The sequence below is a fragment of the Mycena indigotica genome, assembly GCF_014461135.1.
Source record: "Mycena indigotica strain 171206Taipei chromosome Unknown Mind.scaff0004, whole genome shotgun sequence".
In the NCBI taxonomy this organism is placed as follows: domain Eukaryota; kingdom Fungi; phylum Basidiomycota; class Agaricomycetes; order Agaricales; family Mycenaceae; genus Mycena; species Mycena indigotica.
In genome coordinates, this window is record NW_023503003.1 from 3,547,168 (window position 1) to 3,567,850 (window position 20,683).

The following is a 20,683-nucleotide window of genomic DNA, read 5'->3' on the forward strand; positions in this document are numbered from 1 at the left end:
TGGAATCAGCCTTCACTCTTCTCGACCCTCGTTCATCAAACCCCGCCTCTCGTCCTCCCCACCACGAGCGTGCTCCCCAGACAGTCTGCGACGCCGCTTCTTGGCCTCCTCTTCGTCATCACTGCCAGCATCTTCATCTCCGATTTCGAAAACGACCTGGTCTTCTGCCACGGGACCGCGACGCGAGTTGACCAAGGTGGCGGTGTCATCATCGTCCTCGTCTGCTATTCTACCTCGCTGGCCCATCGACTCAAGATCGTAGTCTTCAGCATCCTCCTCGTCTTGCGCGATCTCATCGGACATGGCCAGTCTTCTGTTATTGGCAGACGGCCTCCACAAGTATGCGATGGCCGAGAAGGCAACAAGATAGAGCAGGGCCAGCCAGCCGTCCAGTAACCACCAACGGGACTCCCAAGATTTTGCAGAATAATCTATCCATGAGTTAGTATCCGGTTGTGAGAAGATTCTGTGACGCACCCTCGGCGAGACGGCCGGTAAAGCTCATGGTTGAAACAACGAAGAAGATGGCGATAATGAGGACGGTGAACAAAAGGATCTTGTACAGAGTCTCGAACATGGAGAGCTTGTACCGTTGTTTGCGAACGCGGAGCTGGGTAATGGTTGCTGAGTGTTTGATCAGTGGACATGTCGTAGTTAGTTTTGGGAGTTTGTACCATTCAACGAGTAGAGGATCCAGAGTAGGAATCCGCTTAGTGTGAATGCCAGAGGGATGACAAACATGAGGAGAATGAAAGCAGATGTTGATTCCAGTTCAAGTTCGACTATACCAACGGCATAAAGGACTGCACCGAATCAGTAGGGGAAATTAAAGTTTGAACAGAACAGCTTACTGCCAAATATGAAGTGGGCACCAGTCAGGGCTTGACATTTAATCATGGTGCGTCCAAGTGACTCGCGGACAACACTGAGGCCTAAAGGAAAGGTTCAGAGTGAGAATAGCGCACTAAGCATAATATACCAAGGGAGACAACCAAGAGCATGAAAAATGACATGGAATTGCGGCCAGCATCAAGAATAGCAACTATGAAAGCAGGATCAGAAACGAGCTTCATAGAAGATGAGTTGCATACCGACGATGAGGAATACAGTGGATGCCGTGCCTTTCCCGTGGGCATTGAGATAGCGATAGTAAGCTGGTTAAATTTCAGCCAAGTGAGGACAATAGGATGCAGACAAGCAAACCCCAGTTAGCAACCATTTCAATGACCACAAGGCCAACAAGGCCCGAGAGATAGTACTGGCGACTCCTTAAGAAGATGTTCTGCAAGTCAAAACCATAACACTCACTTGAATAGGCAATAGTTCGTTGACGTGTTGATAGCACAACCATCCCCACGCGAGAGCAAACACACTATAGACCAAGAACATTGCGAAATAGAACTGGAAATTGAGGGTCAAGAGAAGTAGACAAAAGACGGGCAGACGCAACGCACGTTAACTTTCGGATAATCTGTTGCTGGCAACTTCCCAGCGAACGTGTTCTGGAAAAATACCGAAGCCTGGTATTTGGCATGTGCATCTTCGTCGTTGTGCTTGACAGTGACAGGAACCATGGCTCAAAAATAACTGAGCAAGTCGTAAAAAGATGTACAGGAAACTCACCAACGCAATAGTAACCCGTTTTCCTGACGAGATAATGTATCGTGCTGTTGTACTTCAAAATTCCTTAGAGCCATGATGAGGCTTTGCGAACTTCCACGGAGTAGTATACTGACCTGGGGGGCTTGGATTCAAGTCGCGTTTCCATGCTGTGGGGTGTCCTCCAGGCGGCGGGGTTGGATTTCCAGCAGGATTATTCCAAAAACCGTTACTCGTCGGTTCACTACGGCTCGAGTCTGTTCGGTTTGCGGGGAGCTCCACGCGCGCATTCCAGAATGAAGTCGAGTTCAAAAGGGTGCCCTTTGGCAGATCAATAATGAAGCGCCCCATCTCTTCTTGGGTGCAGAAGCCCGCAGCAAGTGAGTTTGAAGTGCAAACGTATGTTTTCTGCTAGCACAAAGTGAGGAATGCGGTTTCAGTGAGATAGACAACCCACCGGCAATCCTTCGTCGGATAACGAGGTAACCTTGCCCAGAAATTGGACATCCTTCCACTCGTAAATGACCCTGCCCGTGATAATGAGAGGGTATGGGAAAGCCAATAAACAGAAGCTAACATGGCAAGCTGTCCCTCGGAAGTTGGAGAGAATGTTGTGTTGATATAAGTGTTTTCGTTAGCCCACATGCCGCTGCAGGTCTGGTGGCCATTAGAGTCTGTTTCCGAGACTTTAACTTGATATCCGTATCCGCGATGAAAGTGGGAGAATAAGAGAAGGAGTGGAAGCAGAAATGCAGACATGGTCTGCGGAAGCAAGGCCTAGTGTGTAACAATTGTGACGTACGCGCCTACCTTTCTCCTCCTCGATGTTTGACGACTCGGACGACGTCTTCGACAGCGTAACTTGGGAAAGCCCCAATCCACCGAGTCACCCCGTTTCTGGAGATGTCCCCACTGGTCCTGGCTTCCGTCAAAGTACTTCGGACAGTGGCGAAGGGCCTAATGATCTCAAATGGGAGGGGTATCTCATAACGAGTGTCTCCGACCCAGTAAAGGAACTGGCGGAAACGAAGGACGCTTATGTCTCCTACCTTGTCTCAGCGAAGGTAAGTATCGTCGTTGCAACAGGTAGGTTTCCTCTACTAACAGCACCAAGACAAATCTCCGGACATTCTCAACCCAATCCCCCTCCGCCCGCAGACGTTTCCAAGATTTCGTATTCCTAAGGGACAATCTTTCCAGAGACTTTCCTGCCTGTGTTGTTCCGCCATTGCCAGACAAGCACAGACTCGGTACGACACTCCCGAGCCGAATACCAGAGCTTTAATCCTTTCAGAATATATCACTGGCGATAGATTCAGCCCAGAGTTCATGGAACGAAGGCGTCTCGAGTAGGCCGACTATTTCACAGCTTCTTGTTAACTGCTCAACCACGGGCAGTTTGCACCGATTCCTGGAGCGTTTAGCTCGACACCCAACATTGCAACGAAGTACCCTTGTCCGTGCTTTCTTCGAGTCAACAGAATGGGTAAGAGGAGTTGTGCTGTACAACTCAGTAAAACTAATCTAGCCAGCATGTTCATATGCATCAACATACTGCGCATCCCCCATCTGAACCGTCACCCGGAATAATCGACAACATCTCAGATACCCTGCTAAATGCTTTCACCCGTGTTCGCAAGCCAGATGAACGATTTCTCACCATGCGGGAGGGGGTCGATCAATTTGAGGATGGTTTGGTTCTGGCAGAGCGATTATGGTCGCGGCTGAGGACCCGGACAAGCGGTGAGTAATGGTTCCCTGTTTTCTATTCTTTTTTCTCTGAGGCTGAATGAGATGGAAATCCGGAATCCGGAGAAGACCTTACTGCGGACTACCATGACCTCGCAGTCGCTGTCCAAGGTCTTGGATTCTTGGAGTCAGGTATCACCGACCCCCTCAACAATTTTTCAAACACATTGCTGGAATTCTCCTCCCTCCTGCGTCATTTAGTCAGTTCTCCGCCCCTCGTCCTGGTCTCTGAATGACTATTTTAGGGACAAACAACCACCGACCCATTCTTGATCCATCTCCATTCCCTCCTCACATATTCTCACGCCAACCGTGCGGTCCTCAGACTACGAGACCAAAAACAACTCGACTTTGAAGATTTGTCGGACTATCTGGCAGGAGTCACTTCTGAACGCGACAGATTGGCTGCGGTCATCAGTGGCCATGCAGGCAGCACTGGGCTTGGACTCGGTTCCTATCTGAAAGACAGGGTAGACGCACTGCGAGGAGCTGACGATGATCGCAGTCGCGTGGAAAAGATGCGAAAACTGGATATCAAGATCAAAGAGGTATTTATTTTGACCTTCTCGGCATCTTCAGCGACTGAAGACGGAATTAGCTTCAAGATGCTGTCACCACTGCTCACGAAACATCTGACGCTTTTAGCGACGAGACTCTCCGAGAGCAGACCATTTTCCAGCATTCGAAGGAGGCGGAGATGAAGGAAATGCTAGGCCATCTTGCTGATGGCCAAATTGAATTCTACAAGTCGGCCATGGACGAGTGGGAGAGGATAATTCCGTTGATTCAACGCATTCGTGTGCACCCCTGATAGTACTTTATCAGAGTCTAATTCACATTTTATTGTACATCAAGCTCAAGCGGTTCTGGTTGTTTCTGTTCCACCCTGGACAGACCTTCCTGAGATATGTCGGCGACAGAATGTTCTGCTGCATCGTTTTGACTAGAATTGTCAGGGGGAGATTTGGTGGGCTTTGTCCTGGAGAGCGACATATTTTCGCGTGTCTCTCGCTCGTGCTTGAGTTTGACGTCAGTTTCTTGAACAGCAAGAGATAGCTACAAAGCTCGTCAGAGACGTTTCCATCAGGTTAGGTGCCACAACTCGCATTGATTATTCCCGTATTAACGGCTCGTATCCTGGCGGGCTTCAGTACTGCGATGCACGGTCTAACACCTCGGCGCACATGTGAAGTTCAGACTCGTCGGAAGTACCTGCAGTAGTCTGTTGTGTAAATGCAGGGATCCACGGTGGCTGATTCTGTGCAGCATATAAGGAAGCGTAAAACAAGAAACACAAAAAACTTACCGGGGTCTTGGTGGAAGGTAAGGTTTCTGGCTTGAGTTCAATCGTGATAGTAAAAGAAACATCGTCTAAATTGAAAAAATCGGTCGATGCTCGCTGCGGGCCAGCCATGGCATACCGCCCAGATGCATCTGACCAAGCTGCGCCTCTACCATATTGAGTTTGACCAGAAAACCGCGAAAGTACTGCCCCAAATCAGACGCAGACATGGCTTCTTGCACGCTGAGGCGGTATAAGGTGAATGAAAACGATGTTACACAACTCCAAACTTGGTGTTTTTATCGTAGTCTTCGATCTGGATCATATTCTCGATTGAGAAGAGGAAACGCTCGAGAGCGACTTGCTCCTTGTTCTTGATGACTACAGCAACCTTTTCAAGATTTCCCTGCCGGCTAGTTGAGCTTGAGACATTTTGTTTTTGCCAGACCCACAGTCAACAGCTGTTCAGCGATCGCTTTGACTGCATTGGAGATGTACTCGTTGAGCGCTGGATGCCGCGACTGGAAAACAGGGGTGTCGTATTTCTTCCGCCGTATGAAGAGGTCTGCAGGGTAGATTTGCCGCACATATAAAATCGTGTGTATTGCAACTTCAACTGCCAACCAATTCACTCCAAAGTCGCATTCAGAGCACGACACGCACTAAACTCCGTTATTCCGCGCACTGTCTCTGGAAGAAGTTGAGTTAGATGTTGTGAATGTATTTGCCGCATACGGTTGTATGTTAACGGTGTGGCCATTGCAGAGCTGAATTGCCTTCTCTGGTTGTTGGCTTGAGTCGCGCGATCAGTCACACGTCGTGACACCCCCGAACAACGTCATGATTTTCGGCCTCCGCTATCATGGCCGCTGACTCGAAAACTAGCATCCATGTGCAGAGGCCACATCGTGGCTCTAGAGCTAGGAGCCTAGCGCTGCTAGCAATCATATCTGTCGCGTTATATCTCTCAAACTATCGAATTGCGGTGGTATCACGGACACTGGCGCCAACCCCGAAACAAATGGCAAAGAAGTGTAGCCCGCCGCTACCTAAACTGCTTGCAAGCACACCTCCTACCGCGGACAATCCGCATATCAAGAAAGCCTCCGCGTCTCTTCATGCATTCTTAAATGCACGAACCAAAGCCAAAGACATCGACAGTATTTCCATCGGTATCGTGACCCCTGCCGGATTTGCTTTCACAGCTGGCTACGGGGTCGCCCGAGCCAACGAGAGCATCCCTGAGAAACAAGGTGTCGTGGACTCCAACACCATCTATCGCATTGCCAGCATTACCAAGATGTTCACCGTTTTGGAGACACTCATCCTCCGAGAGCGCGGACACCTCAATTGGTAAGAGCCTCTCCGTTATTGCAACTCTCACCAACAGTGCCAAGGGACGACCCAGTGACTAAATTCCTTCCAAACTTCACAAATCCTTCCTCAGGTTGGGTAGAGCATCTGTCTGGTACTGGTATTGTTGCGGATAAGTCCCCAGTTACATTGAGGCAACTTGCCAGTCATCTTTCTGGTATGTTCGTACCATGAAACAGTTGTTAGTCCTCACTATTCGAAGGTATCGGCCGGGATTACCCACCATATGATGTGGGAGAGTGGCCAGCCAACCTCCCCGTTGGTGTTAGTGCTGCCCGTAAATCAGACGATCCCCTAAATGGGAATCTAGAGCACCTCATGCGCGCAGTTGCCAATATTCCTCTTGTCACGCCGCAGTACACCTTCCCTGTGTATTCAAACACTGGTTTTGACCTTCTCGGGGTCTGCAATGTCCTGGCTCACAAAATAGCGACCGGCGAAGCGAAAAGCCACCGTCAGCTTCTGGAGAAAGACGTGTTTATTCCGTTGGGAATGAACAGCAGCTTCTACCAAATTCCCAACACCCGTCTTTCTGCACATATGGCCGTACCTGCCATGAACTCGACTTGGGCAGTCAGTAATCGCGAATATTCCGTTGAAAATTACTGACATTGCTTAGGATCTGACATTCTCTCCCACATACGATCCTGCAGGTGGACAATATAGCTCTCTTGCAGACCTCGCAACTTTCATGCGCACATTACTTGCACCTCAAGCAGGCGGAGTTCTTAGCCCCTACGTTGTTCGGGAGTGGTTACGACCTTTGCACGCATGGAATGATGGATTACAAGAGGTCGGGGCACCGTGGGAGATTGAGAAGATTGGCAACGAAGACCGGGCATATTCAAAGGGTTGGTGTTCGTTATGTTGGTCCTAGACCCTAGCCTAACGTGAATGACCAGCGGGAAATCTTCCAGGTTACCACTCCCAGTTTACGGTGATTCCGCAATGGTCATACGGAGTGATTGTCCTCGTCACTGGGACGTATACTGACACCCTGACTTTGGCCCATGAGGCGCTCGCCCGGTTCCACCCTGCGTTTGAGCAAGTTTTGCGGGACCAAGTCCGTTCAACGTATAGTGGTATCTGGATTGGCGACAATAGTGTGGCTGTCGTAACTCTCGAAGAGGACGGCCTCTACCTTCAAACACTGGTCGTCAAAGGCTATGATGTCATCAGCCTGCTCCAACGCAACCCGCCAAAGGGCTCGCAACCGGTGCCGCTGTGGTCCACTGGCCGGCCACATGAATTCAGGTAAAATCGTTTGCATTGTTTCGCGCCACAAATACTGACAAATTCTATGTGCAGACTGGGAATCGGACGGAGAGAGCTGAACGACAAGCCAGAAGCGGGTTGCGAGCCTTATTGGCTGAGTTTCGATTTCCCCACCGCCCTTGGGGCGCCGCTCGACTTGATATTCTGGGATGGTGTAGAACTTGTATATCCGTCAGCTGGAGTGAAGTTGCGTAGAGGACACACATGAACGCCCTTCGTGGCAAATAAACATGTTCATTCGAGTCTTCGATTCGAATCTTAGAAACTTGAAGTTGAGTTTGGAGCCAATAGTTGACCGACAACCATTGCCCACCCCGTCTGACTATGCGGTGCCGAGAGCTTGAGGTTGAGTGGGGAAAGGAGTGCTTCGACAAGGTGGTGGTGGCATGCTGCAAGCAGCACGCATGTGCTCAAGTTTGGTTTGATCGAACTTGTTTCTTGCAATCACCCCAAGCCTCGTCTCAAAAATTCTCCTTCGTGCCACAAGACAAGGCAGGCCTCCTATGCAAAGCCAATGACACCGAATTAAAGCGAAGATTTCCCCAAGGTTTGTGCTGATTTTCCGCGATGCATCCCCCCGTTATTGAGCCAGCTCTAGGTTTGGTGTCCTGCCAAGGGCCACAGCACAAGGGTCAGGGCCTTGTTCTCGTCTTTTCCTCCATGGCTGCAAATATTCAAGACATGCAAGACATTCTTTTGCGAACTCAAGGACAATCTGGCACTGTTGGGACCGCAACTTTGATTGGTCGGCGACCAGCTCATGGCCCTCATTTGTCGGAATCTGTGTCGTCAAATTGGATAGAGAGCTGAGCGTTGCCAGAGGATTTGAGCTTTGGATTTGGTGTGTTCATTCTTTCACTGAGGTTTTCGGTTCTCGTATTCATAGCTTGGTGCCGGCGAACGAAATTCAGAAGGCCAAGAAGGAGTTATCGACGTGTGCTGAGGTTTTACCGGCGGTCGAGCTGCAGTGGGCGGAATTTGAAGCGAACCAGTCAGCAAAGCGGCTCGACATTTGTCGGCAGCAGAAGTCTTCGACTGTTTGTCGATTCACGCAATCCTGGCGGTATTTCTGGCCTTCAAGAGCATGAATTCAAGGTTCAGCAACCCCAGCTGGTCTTGGATTAAGCTTCGTGACAAAGTATCACGCGACTTGTCACGCGAATTCCCGGAGACGGTGGGCTACTGGTGGCTTCAGGGTTGAAGAGACTGGCTAGGAACATCAAGGTCCAGAGCTGCAAGCAAGCTGCAAGATGTGGTATTGAGAAAGAAGCTTGCTCCCTGTGACGGCAAAACGATCGCAATTCCCATAGCGAGTCATTGGATCTCGGATAGATCTTGGGTTTTCTTCCTTTTCATCTTTGCATCGACGAAGCAAGCGTTGAGCCTGCAAATTTATCTTGGCAGCAAGTACCCGTTCTTGCAGGCCTTCCCAACATTCATGGTTTGCATTTGTTGCTTGCCGAAAATGTAACCTAGAAGCGCTTATGTCGTTTTGCAGGGTCGGTGTCTGTCAAGAAGCAAGAGACTTTCTGCGTGTTTAGGGAATTGATATGCACAGAGTGCTTCTGTGGCGACATAACACCCCCGTGCAAAGCTTGTACCCGAATCATTCACAGCCCCATTGGACCAAGAGGATGTCGACCCGGACTTCATTAAACTTTTTCGCCACTGTCGACCCTCCCTGTCCTTTAAATACCATGAGGGTCATCCTCCGCCCTTCAAACCTACCCCCAAACTCCTGAAACGATGTCGCCATTGTCCAGACAGAGAACTGCGCGTATTCAAGCTGAGCGGCGAGCGCGTCGGTACCGGCCATACACCAAGCCTGTGCCTCTAGTATGCAGACACTTTCTTTCCGACCTGCTTGCTGACCATGAGCCAGATTATCGCGCGCGCTATGCGTGGTTAGAGAGAGAGACGAGCGTGACCATTAACGGCAGCGTATGTCATTCGAGTGTTTTCTTCTTCACTGGTCTCATCGCCCAACAACACAGGGCCGCACAAAAGCAACTTCGTCGCCTCCGCCAAAAGGGCGCGACCAGTTTGAACGATTCTATCCATGTTGTACATCGAACCCAAAAACCAAGTTTCTTTTCATTGCCCACCACCGACGTCATCCGTTATTTCTCGCCGCTCACAGCGAACGCGGACCTCCGGCCTACCCTCCCTATGGGGTACCGAGCCACCAAACGCCTTCTTCCGTTTGCGGCTACGAAGAAGGCTGCTCGACCGACGACAACTTTGCCAGCGACTCAATTAGTGATGGTGTTGACCTGACTTTGTCTTCTCCCACGCCGAAACGCTGCTTACCGCTCTGCCGGTCGAGGGCAATGCCTTGGTGGGGTTCAATACTTGTGGGCGTTATTTACCGATCGCCAACGGCGGAGTAGAGTTTGGGAGACAAGGCATGCTCGTAAGTCGTGACCGTTATGTGAGCTTGGACTAAGTTGGAGGAGAAAAAGACCTTACGAATGAGTCCCCAATTGCGCGCATCAGCCCACGAACAACCCATTCTCCCTCATCCACCACAAATGGTTCAAGCCATTTCCCGCAATTCCCGGTCAATGTCTCCCTCTGCCCAAAGGAAATGAGAACGCCGGGTCCTATCTGAAATCATGGCAGACGACCTTCCGTTTCGTTTTTCCTTTTCAAGTTGCCGTTCGATTTCAAGGCAGTGTCCTGTCCTATCAGCCGCGGTTTTTTGAGATGTAGCATAATTGGAGGCAAGCACGCGTCGGGGCACGCATCCACGAGCGACGGACGCGTTCACGTCTGGCAAGTTTTCCCAGGTTTGAGACGTGGGAGGCTGACGCTGAATTCGGGATAGGTCGATGAATGTTTCTGCAGACGCAGATCCCCGTCCCACACCCACGCTTGGGCATGAGATGCGGATGTCGGTCATCTTGATCTCAGATCTGAGGCTGTGCCCGTAATGGTGCGCACTCTTGATAGCCTATGGACACCCGCAAGTTATATTGAATGGCGGCTTGGAGTCTGTCCGCGGCCGAGGCGAATGCTGTTTTTGGAACTGCTGTCGAGCTCTGGTTCCCGTACGACCACACATTAGTGCGAGAAGCTTGTTTGAAGGCCCGGCCAAGTTAAGGCTCGCCAAAACAGGCAACTGTCATTGATGAGATGCCCTCATTAACCTTTTCGCCACCCGTCCTGCGCGTATATATATATTCCACTTGGGGTGCTTGGTGTGCTTCAGCCCACCTGCCCTCCCAATTACAGCCCGCCCAATACTCCAATACTACTCGATCGCTCCTACGATGTCCCAACGGGGCCAGCAAGAAAAACCGTGGCCAGCAAGAGAACGCGCCGAGAGGCTCCAGGCCGAGCGTGCAGCGCGACGGTACCGTCCGTACATCAAGCCCATTCCCCTCGTCCGCCTCTCGTTACTGGACTGTTTTGGCGGCTGACTTTGCTGCAGATCTTTGCGCGCTACTGGATGCGGGGCATGGATGACATGGATGTGGACAGTGCTACCACCAGCAGCGTGCGTCTCCCTCGCCAATATTTCTACTTCCTTCCGGGCTGAAGCGCTTTGCAGGCCTCGTCGACCGAGACGAGCCGTTCGGAGTCCCCTAGCGAATAACTGTTGCTTGTTTCATGTGTCCATGCCTCTGTATGAATGTTGATATTTGTGCCCAACTTCGCGCTCTTGTCGTAAAGTCAGTGACTCGGACGTGTGCGGCTTGGAAAGTTGCGATCAAATGCGAGATCACGAGATCAGGCGTGACCGCGTTTCTGGATCACTCCTCCACCTAGCATCCGCATCCGACCCCTTGCACGACGAATGCGGTCCGCCACTCCGATGTCCCGGTGGAGGGCGTCAATTCGCGGTCACGCGTCATCAGCTGTCTTCGTTGGAGCGAGCGGCGTCACCAACACGTCATCGGTGTGGGCCACCCAGGATACATAAAAGCGCGTCACGGCTGGGGCTTGTCTTCATCAACCACTTTCATCTACGAACCACCACCACCATCGAACGAAATCCAATAACAATGTCGTCCACGAACGGAATCTTCAACGTCCCCGAGCCCACTTCGGCCGATATGACGACCGCCGCCCAGGCGCAGGCCGAGGCGAAGACGGCGACGGTAGCGCGGGAGGTCGGTGAGTGCCATCTCTTGCTCTCCCCTTTCTCACTCGCTAACCTATTGCAGAGGCGAACGCTGAGCACGCGAAAGACGTCGCCGAGAACGCCGCGTTTGTCGCGCAGTCCAAGGGGCCCGCGCTGACCGGCCAGACCGCGACGGACCGCTTACAAACCGAGGCGTCGATACGCACGGGCCAGGCGGTCGAGGAGGGGAAGCAGAGCGTCGCGGAGGCACAGGCGGCGGGTGCGGGCTATGTCCAGCAGGCGAAGGACTATGCTGCCGGTGCGGTTGCTTCTGCCCAGGTTAGTCCAACCCTTTGTCTTGTTCTGAACCTTGCGCTGAGGGAAAAAGCAGAGCATGATACCCCCGGGCTCCGGGCCGAACGGGGCGCACACGACGGGCGACGTCATCAGCGGGATCCAGACCGGCGCGAATGTGGTGTACAACACGACGAAGGACGCGATTGCGGCTGCCGGGCCGTATGTCGTCGCCGCCCAGGACGCGGCGAAGCCCTATGTCGCCGCGGCGCAGGAGGCGGTGATGCCCCATGTCAACAAGGCCACTGATGTTGCGTCGAGCTACTTGCCCGGGTCAACAACAACAACGCAGACGGCACCAGTGGAGGGAAAGGATGTTAAGGTGTAAAGAATGGCGGAGAACTTGAAGTAAACCTGTATTATATACCTTATTGTATTAGCCTACGTACCTGAATTCGAGCTGTAGCCAACAGGCAAGATATCATCCCGATCTGAGTGACGTCACAACCATCCCTCTTGAACTCCATCCACCACCACTAACTAATATGCCGCACATGGTATGCCCCACGCATCGTACGACGCGCTGAGCGCTTACCGATAGCAGGAACAGCTCCTGGGCCTTGCCCAACAGTTTATTGGTGTGTAGAACTACGGTCTCCCTCCTGAGCAGCGCTGACGGGCATCGCAGGCTCGCAGTCGCGTATGTCGCCTCCCCCGTTTGATGGTATGATCTCTTACCACCCCCTGCAGACGACCACGACGAGGCTGTCCGCAAGGCAGCGGCAGAGAACCCAGACGACGAGGAGCTCTACCAGCAGGCGTCGAAGCACGTCGCCAAGCGCACCGTAAGCAGCCATCTGCTTATCTGTCCATCACTCACTCACTTGCGCGCAGGAAGAACACCGCCCGCCGTCAGACGAGGAGGCAGAGGCTGCCAAGGTGACTCTAGCCCCATTCCCCGTGTCATTCCCTTCCTAAACTGGTCCCCAGGCCGCACACCACAAGATCTACAAGCAGGGCGACAAGAGCAAGAGCACGCTCGAGTCGATGGGCTCCGATGCCGTCGGGGGCGCGATCGCGACGCAGGCGATCCAGATGTTCCTCTCCAGCGGCGGCAAGGGCGGGTCAGATGACCTCATTGCGTTCGCGATGAAGGAGGCCAGCCAGCTGCTTGGCGGCGACACCGATTCGGGCTTCAAAGGCGCGGCGATGCAGAAGGCGGCGATGATGGTGTTCAAGAGCCAGCTGTCGGGCGGCGGGAGCGGGGGAGGCGGCGCGGCGTCGTTGGTGGGTTGCTTGGCTTTTGTTCTTGGCAGGGCGCTGACTTGGTTTATAGCTCGCGAAGTTCTTGTAAGGTGCAATGGACACTGCTAATTAAAGCTTGTTGTTGTAAAATTGCGTTGAATATATCTGAGTTGTACTTGTCGGAACTCAATGGATACACCTAGAGAAAGCGAAAGAGGAAGCTCAGTTAAGGTTATCAGATAGCAGCAGCTGGGCCCTTCGATGATGCGGATGAAGCATAACGCGCCCGTAGTTCTCCAAGTTCAGCCTGGAACCAACCCCCCTGTTCTCGTAACTTGAATTCGAAATAATGCATTGCAAGTCTAGAAATACATTGAGTTTTGTACACATACTGAGCATATTGAGAGCAAAAGACAGCGATAGCAGAGGTATAAAAGCATATGCATAGCAAAGCAAAAGAGAAAACTCGTCAGATGCACTATCTCGACGACGCCGGACGCGCAATCATCGCGTTCCCGCCAAAATACGGGCAGCGAAAGCCCAAGTCAAACCAAACCAACCAGCTACTGGTGATCATGGTGTCGGCAGCACGAGCCGCCCCGCGGTCCAGTGGGGCCACTCCGTGTCCGCCGACTTGACCCACGGGTCGAGCGTGTGCACGGGCAGTATCGGGTCGCCGAACAGCGGGTCGTACGCGACGACGACCGGGAGCGGCACGTGCGTGTCGGCGGGCGTCGGCGGGCCGCTCGAGCCGGAGGACACAGACCGCGGCGGGGAGGAGGCGGGGGACGCGAAGGAGGTGTTGCGGGACGAGGAGGGCGAGAAGTCCAGCGAAGGGGTCCGCGACGGGGGTGTTGCCTGGCGCTCGTATGGGTGGTGTTGGTACTGGGGCGGCGGGGAAGGGTGTTGCTTGGGTGCCCGTTTGGGCGTGCGTTTCGGTAAACTCGGTTTCTGCTTGCGTGGCGTGGGAGTCGCGAGCGTGGGAACAGACGCGGCGAGCTGCTTCGACGCCCGGCCCTTGTTCCCCTTCGAGCTCGTCCGCCGGGCGCTGGCGGTATTCAGGCTGGTGGTCGCCTGGACAGGCGAAATTGTGACTTTGCGGTTGATTAGGGAAGGCAACGGCGCCTGCGGGAGTGTGCATGTAAACGGCACCCGGAAAACGGGCGAGGCGGTGGGTGTCGCGTCACGTGTGTGCAGGAGGCTGAAGGCGTTGACAAGCTCGTCGATCGACACGGGAGTGCGCTCTTCGACAGTCTTGGCCTTGCGCCGCCATTGCGGAGGGGGGAAGTAGAACGGTGTAAGGGGAGTGATGATGCCCGGCATCGTGCGACTTGCTTGGAAGGTGGTGGGAAAAGCATAGGCCGGGACAGACGGCTCGAGCGCGTCGGTGAGGTCGATCACCTCGGGCTCGTCCCCGAATCCGTAATCAACACCATCAAACTCGTCCTCCTCGTCCCCAAGCTCGAGTCCATCGTCCTCTTCGGCCTCAGAGTCGGAGTCGACCACTTGGCGTAGAGGCTCGGGAATGAAATACGCTGCCGGCATCTTGTCTTCGAGGAGGGACATGTCCAGCATTGCGGGGATACCGTCGATGGCTTTGCGCGTGCGTTTGACGGGGATGCCCAGCTCTTTGGCCCGTCGGCGGTGGTTTTGGAACTTGAAAGAATAAGCAAAAGAAGATTAGACCAGTAGAGAGAACATACCCAGACTTCAATCTGGCGGGCGGACATGTTAGATTTGGACGCCATGAACTTGCGGTCAGCGGCGGTGGGGAAAGGGTCGTGCTCGAAGTATTGTTCGAGGAAGGGTATAAAATCCTGAAAAGATGTTGAAGTAAACAAGCAAACAAGTGTGGACACGAACACGATTGAAAGGCTTTTTCTCCACTCGTGTTTGTTGCGCATTTCGAGCTTGGAGTTTGCGCGAAACAGTCATTACGGCACGTTGTTCGAGTATCTTTAAATCACTGGAGTATTTCGCTGTGAAGGCCGCAATGACTTTGGCTAATAGTTGAGGTAACGGGGGAAAGCCATGATGGCGAGGCGATTCAGCGAGTTTTGCGCACATTGTATGAAGGTGACGTTGAGTGGCGGAACGGAGCTCATCCGTCTTCAGCAAATGCATTCGCGACAGATCATCTGCTAGTGCAGGGGAGCATCCTATGGCCAACAACTGCGTATGAATGGAGGCTGGCTCAGGTAAGGAAATCGGTGGTATGTCGGTGGGCTGCTGTGTTGGAGGAGTAATGGGCACAGGGCGAGAGAGAGGTGCAACGAAGCTGCCGATGGACTGAGCAGTGCGGGAAATCGACCGCAGAGCATCGGTCAGAGAGGATGAGGAAGACATGGGAGCACGATGCAAGGCAGTGACAATGTGTGACCATAGATAATATATACGAAAGATCAGATCACCATGCACAATGCGGAGTTTGAATCTGCATCACTGATCAATATGTCAACCGCACAGTCCTTCCTTCCTCGAAACCTTCACCATGTCCTCCACCATCCGCGACAGACTACTCAGTTCGCAGTCTCAATTCTTCGAAGCTATCTCAGCGGATGACTCCAATGCTCTTGCGTCGTTTCACACGACATGGGAAAGCATATTCGTGGATTTTGAAGCGGCACTTGCAGAAGGCACCATAGATGCGGATACTATGACGCTGGCCGCAACGCTGGCAGAACGTATCACCACTCTTTCCAGCCACCTCATAGAATCCGCTTCTGCAGAGCAGGACGCTGTTGAGGAGCTGGGAAATTTGATTCAAAATCTCGACCTCAACCCCGAACCCACACCCTCGACTTCATCCTCCACCTCTCCCACATCCCCCTCACCGCCCCCAATACTCCCCACCCCCAAACCCCGACGCGGCCGCGCCTCCGTCCCCCGCCCCTCCGCGCCATCACTGCCCCCACACATCGAGCCCGCCTACAAATGGCTGCTCCAACACCTCTACAAGCCCTACCCGTCCTCTGCGACCATCACGAAAATCCACGCTGCCGCCTGCGCTGCCTCGCCCAACCCACTCCACCAGCCCACTGAGGCCGCCATCCGGTCGTGGTTCGGCTCAGCCAGACGGAAGATGCGGTGGAACCACCATCTGCGGAGCCATTTGTTCCGAGGGGACAAGCGCGCGATGCTCAAAGCTGCGCGGGCCTACTTTGGCGTGGTGCAAGGGACCCCACACATCATCAAGAAGGAAGAGGACACGGACGACGACAACGACGGTCTGGCACTCAAACCGAACGTCAAGGGCGCATTCGTCGAAATCGAAGCATTGGCAAAAGAGATGTACGCTGCCCAGCTGAAACCGAGCGACCTCGTTGGACGGCTCGGCAGCGCGGTCAAGGGCTGGTCCCCTGACCTCGACGCTCAGGCCAGACGGGACAAGCTCGCGGGAAAGCGCCGCTCCACCTCTCCCGACTACGACGACGATTTGGCCCGCAAACGCCCCAGGTATGGTTTCTCCATTGTGTGGACAATGGGCTGATGGTTGATAGAAATGATGATGATGAGCTGACGCCGGCCGGTTCACCGAACTCCCGGAAACGGCGGCTGTCCGAGTCGGACGCGAGTGGCGGCATATCGAAACGGCCGTGTGTGCGGAGCGCGTCGATGCCGGTCGTCGACGTGCCCGCTTTCGACGCGCTGGCCGACTGGTTCGCTGTGCCCCCGCCGGATTTGGACCTGGATTCGGTGGCGGTGATACCGTGGGACGCGGCGGCGTTCAGCCTGTTCACCGAGGACGACTCGAGTGCGAGCGAGGCGAGCTCTGCGCTGCCGTCGCCGTCGGGGCTTGGCCTTGGTTTATGTAGGTTTTGTTTTCAGTCATTGTTCTGGTTGCTGACAAGACAACAGCGCTGCCGCAATTCGACGTGTCGCCGGAGCAGTTTGACTTCACGAACGACACCATTGAGACGCTGCTGCAGCAGTACTCCAGTGCGTGTCCTGTGTCTTTCTATAGAACCTTTTGCTGACGCATTGTTTAGTGGACACGATGCCGTTCTTGACGAATCCGCAGGGGATGTACACCGCGCCGGGGCTGCACGACGCGCTCGTGTTTGGCGAGCAGCCGTTCCTGAGCCCCGGCCCGGGCCCGGAGATGCTGTTTGGCAAGTCGCCGGTGCCCCCGCTCGCGTTTGACTTTGAGATTGCGGCGTTCCAGTGAGATATGATTATATGATTACATGTAGCGAATAGTAAACTGTATTTTTATGTGGATATAGTGCAGAGACGAGGCTATGTTCTCAACATCGTCACCTATGATGAGCCAGCAAAGATATTTCCGCGTCCCGGGGACCACACGCATACGGCGCCGGGACGTGCAGCCACTGGCAAACCGGGGGACGGCACGCTGTGGCCACTGAGAGGCTGGGGTACAGCGCCGGGCATGCGGCGGCGGCGGCAGAGACGACCGGGCCGGGGCCGGACCGCGGATGCGCAGCGCGGCGAATGCTTGTGCACAGGGGGAGAAGAAGAAGAAGGTGGGCGTTGCCAGCAGGGTGCGGGGAAGGAAAAGATGATGTAAGGCAGAGCTCGAAGGGAGGACGTTCCTCGTCGTCGATGCCGGCGGCGGCACTGCCCCGTGACACGGCGCACTTCTTCTTCTTCGCGCACACGAGCGGTTCTGGAAAAGAGTGTCAACTCAAAATCCATTGCACACGCCGCGACATGCCCGACTTGTCCGCAGTGAGCACAGGCAACAAGTCCTGGTTGAAGTCGTATCGCTTCGGTGGTGCTGAGCGCGGCATCGTGGAGACACATTATTCAAGCCAGCATCAAATGAAATCCATTAGAGTAAGTATACACCACAAACACTACGGATAAAGTAGTTCGGGTCGTGGCCCGGGGCAGGCCGAGGGCGTCTACTGGGGAAGTGGCGGGACCGGCCCGGCGCCGGTCGTCTGCGGGAGGCCGAGCGGCGGCGGCGTGTCGGGCTCGAGGAACGCGGCGGGGTCGAACGCGTGGATGTCGAGCACCACGTTCGGGTCCAGCGCCGGCCCGGGGCCCGGATCCACAGCGCGAAGATGTCCGGTGTGGGTGTAGTGCCGCTGGCGTGATTTTTTGAGGGGCGGGGAGGGCTGATAAACACTTGTGAGTCAAAATATTCACTATTACCTCGACGTCGACGCGCCCGCATCCGACACGGGCAAGCGCTCACCGCCGCGGCGATCTTATTCGACAGCGCGCTCGGGATACACCGCTCCCCATACACCTCCCGCGCATTCAGCTCGCTCTCGGCGCAGCGCCGGGGGCGAGTCTGGCGGGGCGGAAGTAGCGCGCCGCCGGCCGAACTCGGACCGTCCACCCGATCCGCCGCCGCATCGACGAGCGCCAGTCGGTGATCGCGACTGTTTCACGGATCGGGAGGGGGTGGCCATTTGTAAGCGGGTGGGTTGCAGGTGTGCTTGTGGACCGGCTGTCGCTGTCGCTGGTGGACGGCGGCGCGTTGGGGAGAAACAGCTTGGGAAGAAAGAGCGATCGCCGGTCACGCAGGTCACCGCTCGTGCCCACGCCCAGACGCCTGCCGCCGACACCTGCGGGACAGCCCGCGCCCGCCCCTTCCGACATCGCCCGGCCCCTCGCGCACGGCCGTGCTTTGGCGGGCCCGGCACGCCCCTCTGGGCCACCGCCTGCCTGCGCAATCTCGCGGCCCGGCTTCTGGCAGCATACTGGGCCGGCCCCGCCCCCTCCGAAACGCGGGTCTGCGCGGGCCGGGCCGGGCAGGCGCGTGGCTTGGGGTTGGGGCTGCGCGCGGGTTGTCGGGGGGGCGGCAGCGCGGGGGACAGCGGGGGTCAGGGTGCAACTTTGGCTGCCTTTGGAATCAGCTCCGGACGACCGGGATGGCGGTGGCCGGAACCGCCGGAGGCCATGCGTGAAGCTGGTCTGTCTTTTTGGAGCACTTGGTCGCGGCAAGCGGGGATTGCGGGGGTACGAGTCGATAGAGGACATGATACGCTGGCCAGGTTTATCCCGATCGTCTGCCCTTCTGCAGATGGTACCCGACAAACACCGCCCTATTAAACGATGAGCATGGGAAACAACTCCCACTAAAAAAACTTTTGCAGTGTGCTACCAATGACCATCAAGGCAACAGAAACTTGGTCTAACTTGGATATACCTGGGACATACTACTGTACACTATATTATACACAACCATAATCATATCCACTCAACACCGCTGCCGCTTCGCCACCCCGTCCAAGCCCGGGCCGGCGCCGGCCGCACAAGGACCCACGCGCATCCGGGCAAGCGCCGCGGTCCAGCCCGGCATCGCCCGGGGGCCGCACACATACGGCGCGGGGCGGCGCGTGCGGAGTCCGAGGGACGCGCAGCCGAAGCGAGGGACAGGCCGGTGGGGCCACTGCGCCGAGGCTGGGGCACAGCGCTGGGGGTGCGCGTGGCGCGCAGCAGGGGGTGGCGGAGAAGACCGGGCCGGCGGCGCCGGACCGCGTATGTGCAGGCCAGCGAATGCTTCGGCGATCGCGGGGAAGTCGATGGGCGTCACGGGGTTAGAAGAAGAGGAAGGGGTGCGTCTCCAACAGGGTGCGGGGAAGGAAAATGTGGATGTGGATGCTGTGCGGCAGAGCTCGACGAAGGACGGGATTGGTGCTGCATCTGGGAGGACGCGCATCAGATCGAGCGGCGGCGTCATCTCGGCGTCGTCTTCGGCGTCGCTCGTCGGGGGCTCGTCCCATTCCTCGTCGTCATCGTCGTCGTCGCTGGGGACAACGCCGGCGCCGAAGCCGTCGCCAAAGAAGGGAATAACCGGATCATAGCCGCCGGGGGATGTGTCTTGGCGCAGGTGTGGCGGGACGAGGAAGACGCTGGGTAGTTGGGCCTCCATGCGGCGGATAGCGTCCTCGTCGTCGATACCGGCGCTGCCACGGGATACGGCGCGTTTCTTCTCGCGCGCACGGTGGTTTTGGAACTGCAGACGAGTTAGTGGATGTATCGAAAAATAGGGGAAAAGACCTACCCAGACTTCGATCTGGCGCCGCGACATGCCTGATTTCTTTGCGAGAACGAGCTGGTCCGCCCGGCTCGGCTTGGGATTCCGCGAATAGGTCGCAATCAGTACGGGGAGAAAGTCCTGTGCATAGTGAGCTTGGTAGAGAAAAAAAAAGAAGGCCCTACATAGTTAAAGTCGTCTTTCTTGGCCATGGCGGACTTGACGCTATGCGCGCGAGTCAACATGGCGTCCTCCAGCCGCTTCAGGCCCTGCGTATAGGCGAGCTGGTGCTCGGACACGGCCCTGAGCACGAAAGACTGCGAGTTGGGCTCCCCTTCGAGTCGGCGACAGGCCTGGCTGTACTCCGCCTGCGAGCTTATGTGCAGCTGTTTGGCGGCGGCCTGGTGCCGCGCAGAGAGCTCTTCGGCGACCGGCGCGGGCAGCCCGAGACGCAGGAGCTTGTCGGTCGCCGGCGGCGGGAGCGGGAGGTCGATGCTTGGCGCCGCGATTTCGCGGCCAATTTTATGGGTTGGTGTTGATACTGGAGGTGGGACATTGCAAGAGGGCACTGGGAGGGCTTTTATGTTCGCAGCCATCGCGTTCGCAGTCTTGAGGAGTGTGGCCAACATCGCCATTGGCGTCAGTGCGCTGGCAGCGGCGGCGGGTCCGCTGGGGCTGGGGCTGGCCATGGGGCTGAAATTCGAAATCGCCATCGAGGGTGGGAGGAAGGGGGTGCTTGGACCCAGCCCATTATGAGGAACAATGCAAGTGATGCCATGATGGGTGATGGGCAGACGCACAATGCTGAGTTTGAATCTGTGACAGGTCTAATCGCGGCGAGTGATGG

At 55.3% G+C, this 20,683-nt stretch overlaps 7 protein-coding genes across 7 annotated transcripts; 3 read left to right on the top strand and 4 right to left on the bottom strand.

Annotated features, from left to right (window-relative positions):
- Window positions 1-12: 12 nt before the first annotated feature.
- MIND_00500800 (Integral membrane protein) lies at window positions 13-2,370 on the bottom strand (the record flags this gene model as incomplete). The annotated part of the gene is made up of 13 exons (XM_037361803.1): window positions 2,177-2,370; window positions 2,057-2,126; window positions 1,737-2,010; window positions 1,624-1,686; window positions 1,455-1,576; window positions 1,309-1,401; window positions 1,204-1,258; window positions 1,092-1,154; window positions 980-1,042; window positions 852-932; window positions 675-803; window positions 478-624; window positions 13-431 (listed from the first exon to the last, which is right to left on the bottom strand). The coding sequence occupies exons 1-13, from the start codon at window positions 2,356-2,358 to the stop codon at window positions 13-15; spliced, it is 1,761 nt and encodes a 586-aa protein (XP_037222095.1). The 5' UTR covers window positions 2,359-2,370.
- Window positions 2,371-2,405: 35 nt separating this feature from the next.
- Window positions 2,406-4,159, top strand: MIND_00500900 (Nexin sorting protein; the record flags this gene model as incomplete). The annotated part of the gene is made up of 8 exons (XM_037361804.1): window positions 2,406-2,663; window positions 2,714-2,849; window positions 2,894-2,948; window positions 2,998-3,085; window positions 3,132-3,342; window positions 3,394-3,548; window positions 3,594-3,896; window positions 3,947-4,159. The coding sequence occupies exons 1-8, from the start codon at window positions 2,424-2,426 to the stop codon at window positions 4,157-4,159; spliced, it is 1,401 nt and encodes a 466-aa protein (XP_037222096.1). The 5' UTR covers window positions 2,406-2,423.
- Window positions 4,160-4,188: 29 nt separating this feature from the next.
- MIND_00501000 (HORMA domain-containing protein) lies at window positions 4,189-5,420 on the bottom strand (the record flags this gene model as incomplete). The annotated part of the gene is made up of 9 exons (XM_037361805.1): window positions 5,366-5,420; window positions 5,294-5,320; window positions 5,083-5,246; window positions 4,921-5,036; window positions 4,770-4,873; window positions 4,655-4,719; window positions 4,533-4,606; window positions 4,455-4,485; window positions 4,189-4,404 (listed from the first exon to the last, which is right to left on the bottom strand). Exons 1-9 carry the CDS (start codon window positions 5,388-5,390, stop codon window positions 4,189-4,191), a joined length of 822 nt encoding a protein of 273 aa, XP_037222097.1. The 5' UTR covers window positions 5,391-5,420.
- A 5,866-nt stretch (window positions 5,421-11,286) lies between these two features.
- Window positions 11,287-12,993, top strand: MIND_00501200 (uncharacterized protein; the record flags this gene model as incomplete). The annotated part of the gene is made up of 10 exons (XM_037361806.1): window positions 11,287-11,398; window positions 11,449-11,684; window positions 11,737-12,021; window positions 12,080-12,196; window positions 12,244-12,277; window positions 12,328-12,339; window positions 12,390-12,484; window positions 12,534-12,578; window positions 12,630-12,926; window positions 12,976-12,993. 10 exons carry the CDS (start codon window positions 11,287-11,289, stop codon window positions 12,991-12,993), a joined length of 1,251 nt encoding a protein of 416 aa, XP_037222098.1.
- A 464-nt stretch (window positions 12,994-13,457) lies between these two features.
- MIND_00501300 (HD2 homeodomain mating-type protein) lies at window positions 13,458-15,230 on the bottom strand (the record flags this gene model as incomplete). Its single annotated transcript, XM_037361807.1, has 3 exons — window positions 13,458-14,540; window positions 14,588-14,701; window positions 14,748-15,230. The coding sequence occupies 3 exons, from the start codon at window positions 15,228-15,230 to the stop codon at window positions 13,458-13,460; spliced, it is 1,680 nt and encodes a 559-aa protein (XP_037222099.1).
- A 127-nt stretch (window positions 15,231-15,357) lies between these two features.
- Window positions 15,358-17,052, top strand: MIND_00501400 (Homeodomain transcriptional factor; the record flags this gene model as incomplete). The annotated part of the gene is made up of 4 exons (XM_037361808.1): window positions 15,358-16,340; window positions 16,385-16,695; window positions 16,743-16,823; window positions 16,874-17,052. Exons 1-4 carry the CDS (start codon window positions 15,376-15,378, stop codon window positions 17,050-17,052), a joined length of 1,536 nt encoding a protein of 511 aa, XP_037222100.1. The 5' UTR covers window positions 15,358-15,375.
- A 2,004-nt stretch (window positions 17,053-19,056) lies between these two features.
- MIND_00501500 (HD2 homeodomain mating-type protein) lies at window positions 19,057-20,549 on the bottom strand (the record flags this gene model as incomplete). The annotated part of the gene is made up of 3 exons (XM_037361809.1): window positions 19,057-19,815; window positions 19,864-19,977; window positions 20,022-20,549. The coding sequence occupies 3 exons, from the start codon at window positions 20,547-20,549 to the stop codon at window positions 19,057-19,059; spliced, it is 1,401 nt and encodes a 466-aa protein (XP_037222101.1).
- Between the last annotated feature and the right edge of the window lie 134 nt (window positions 20,550-20,683).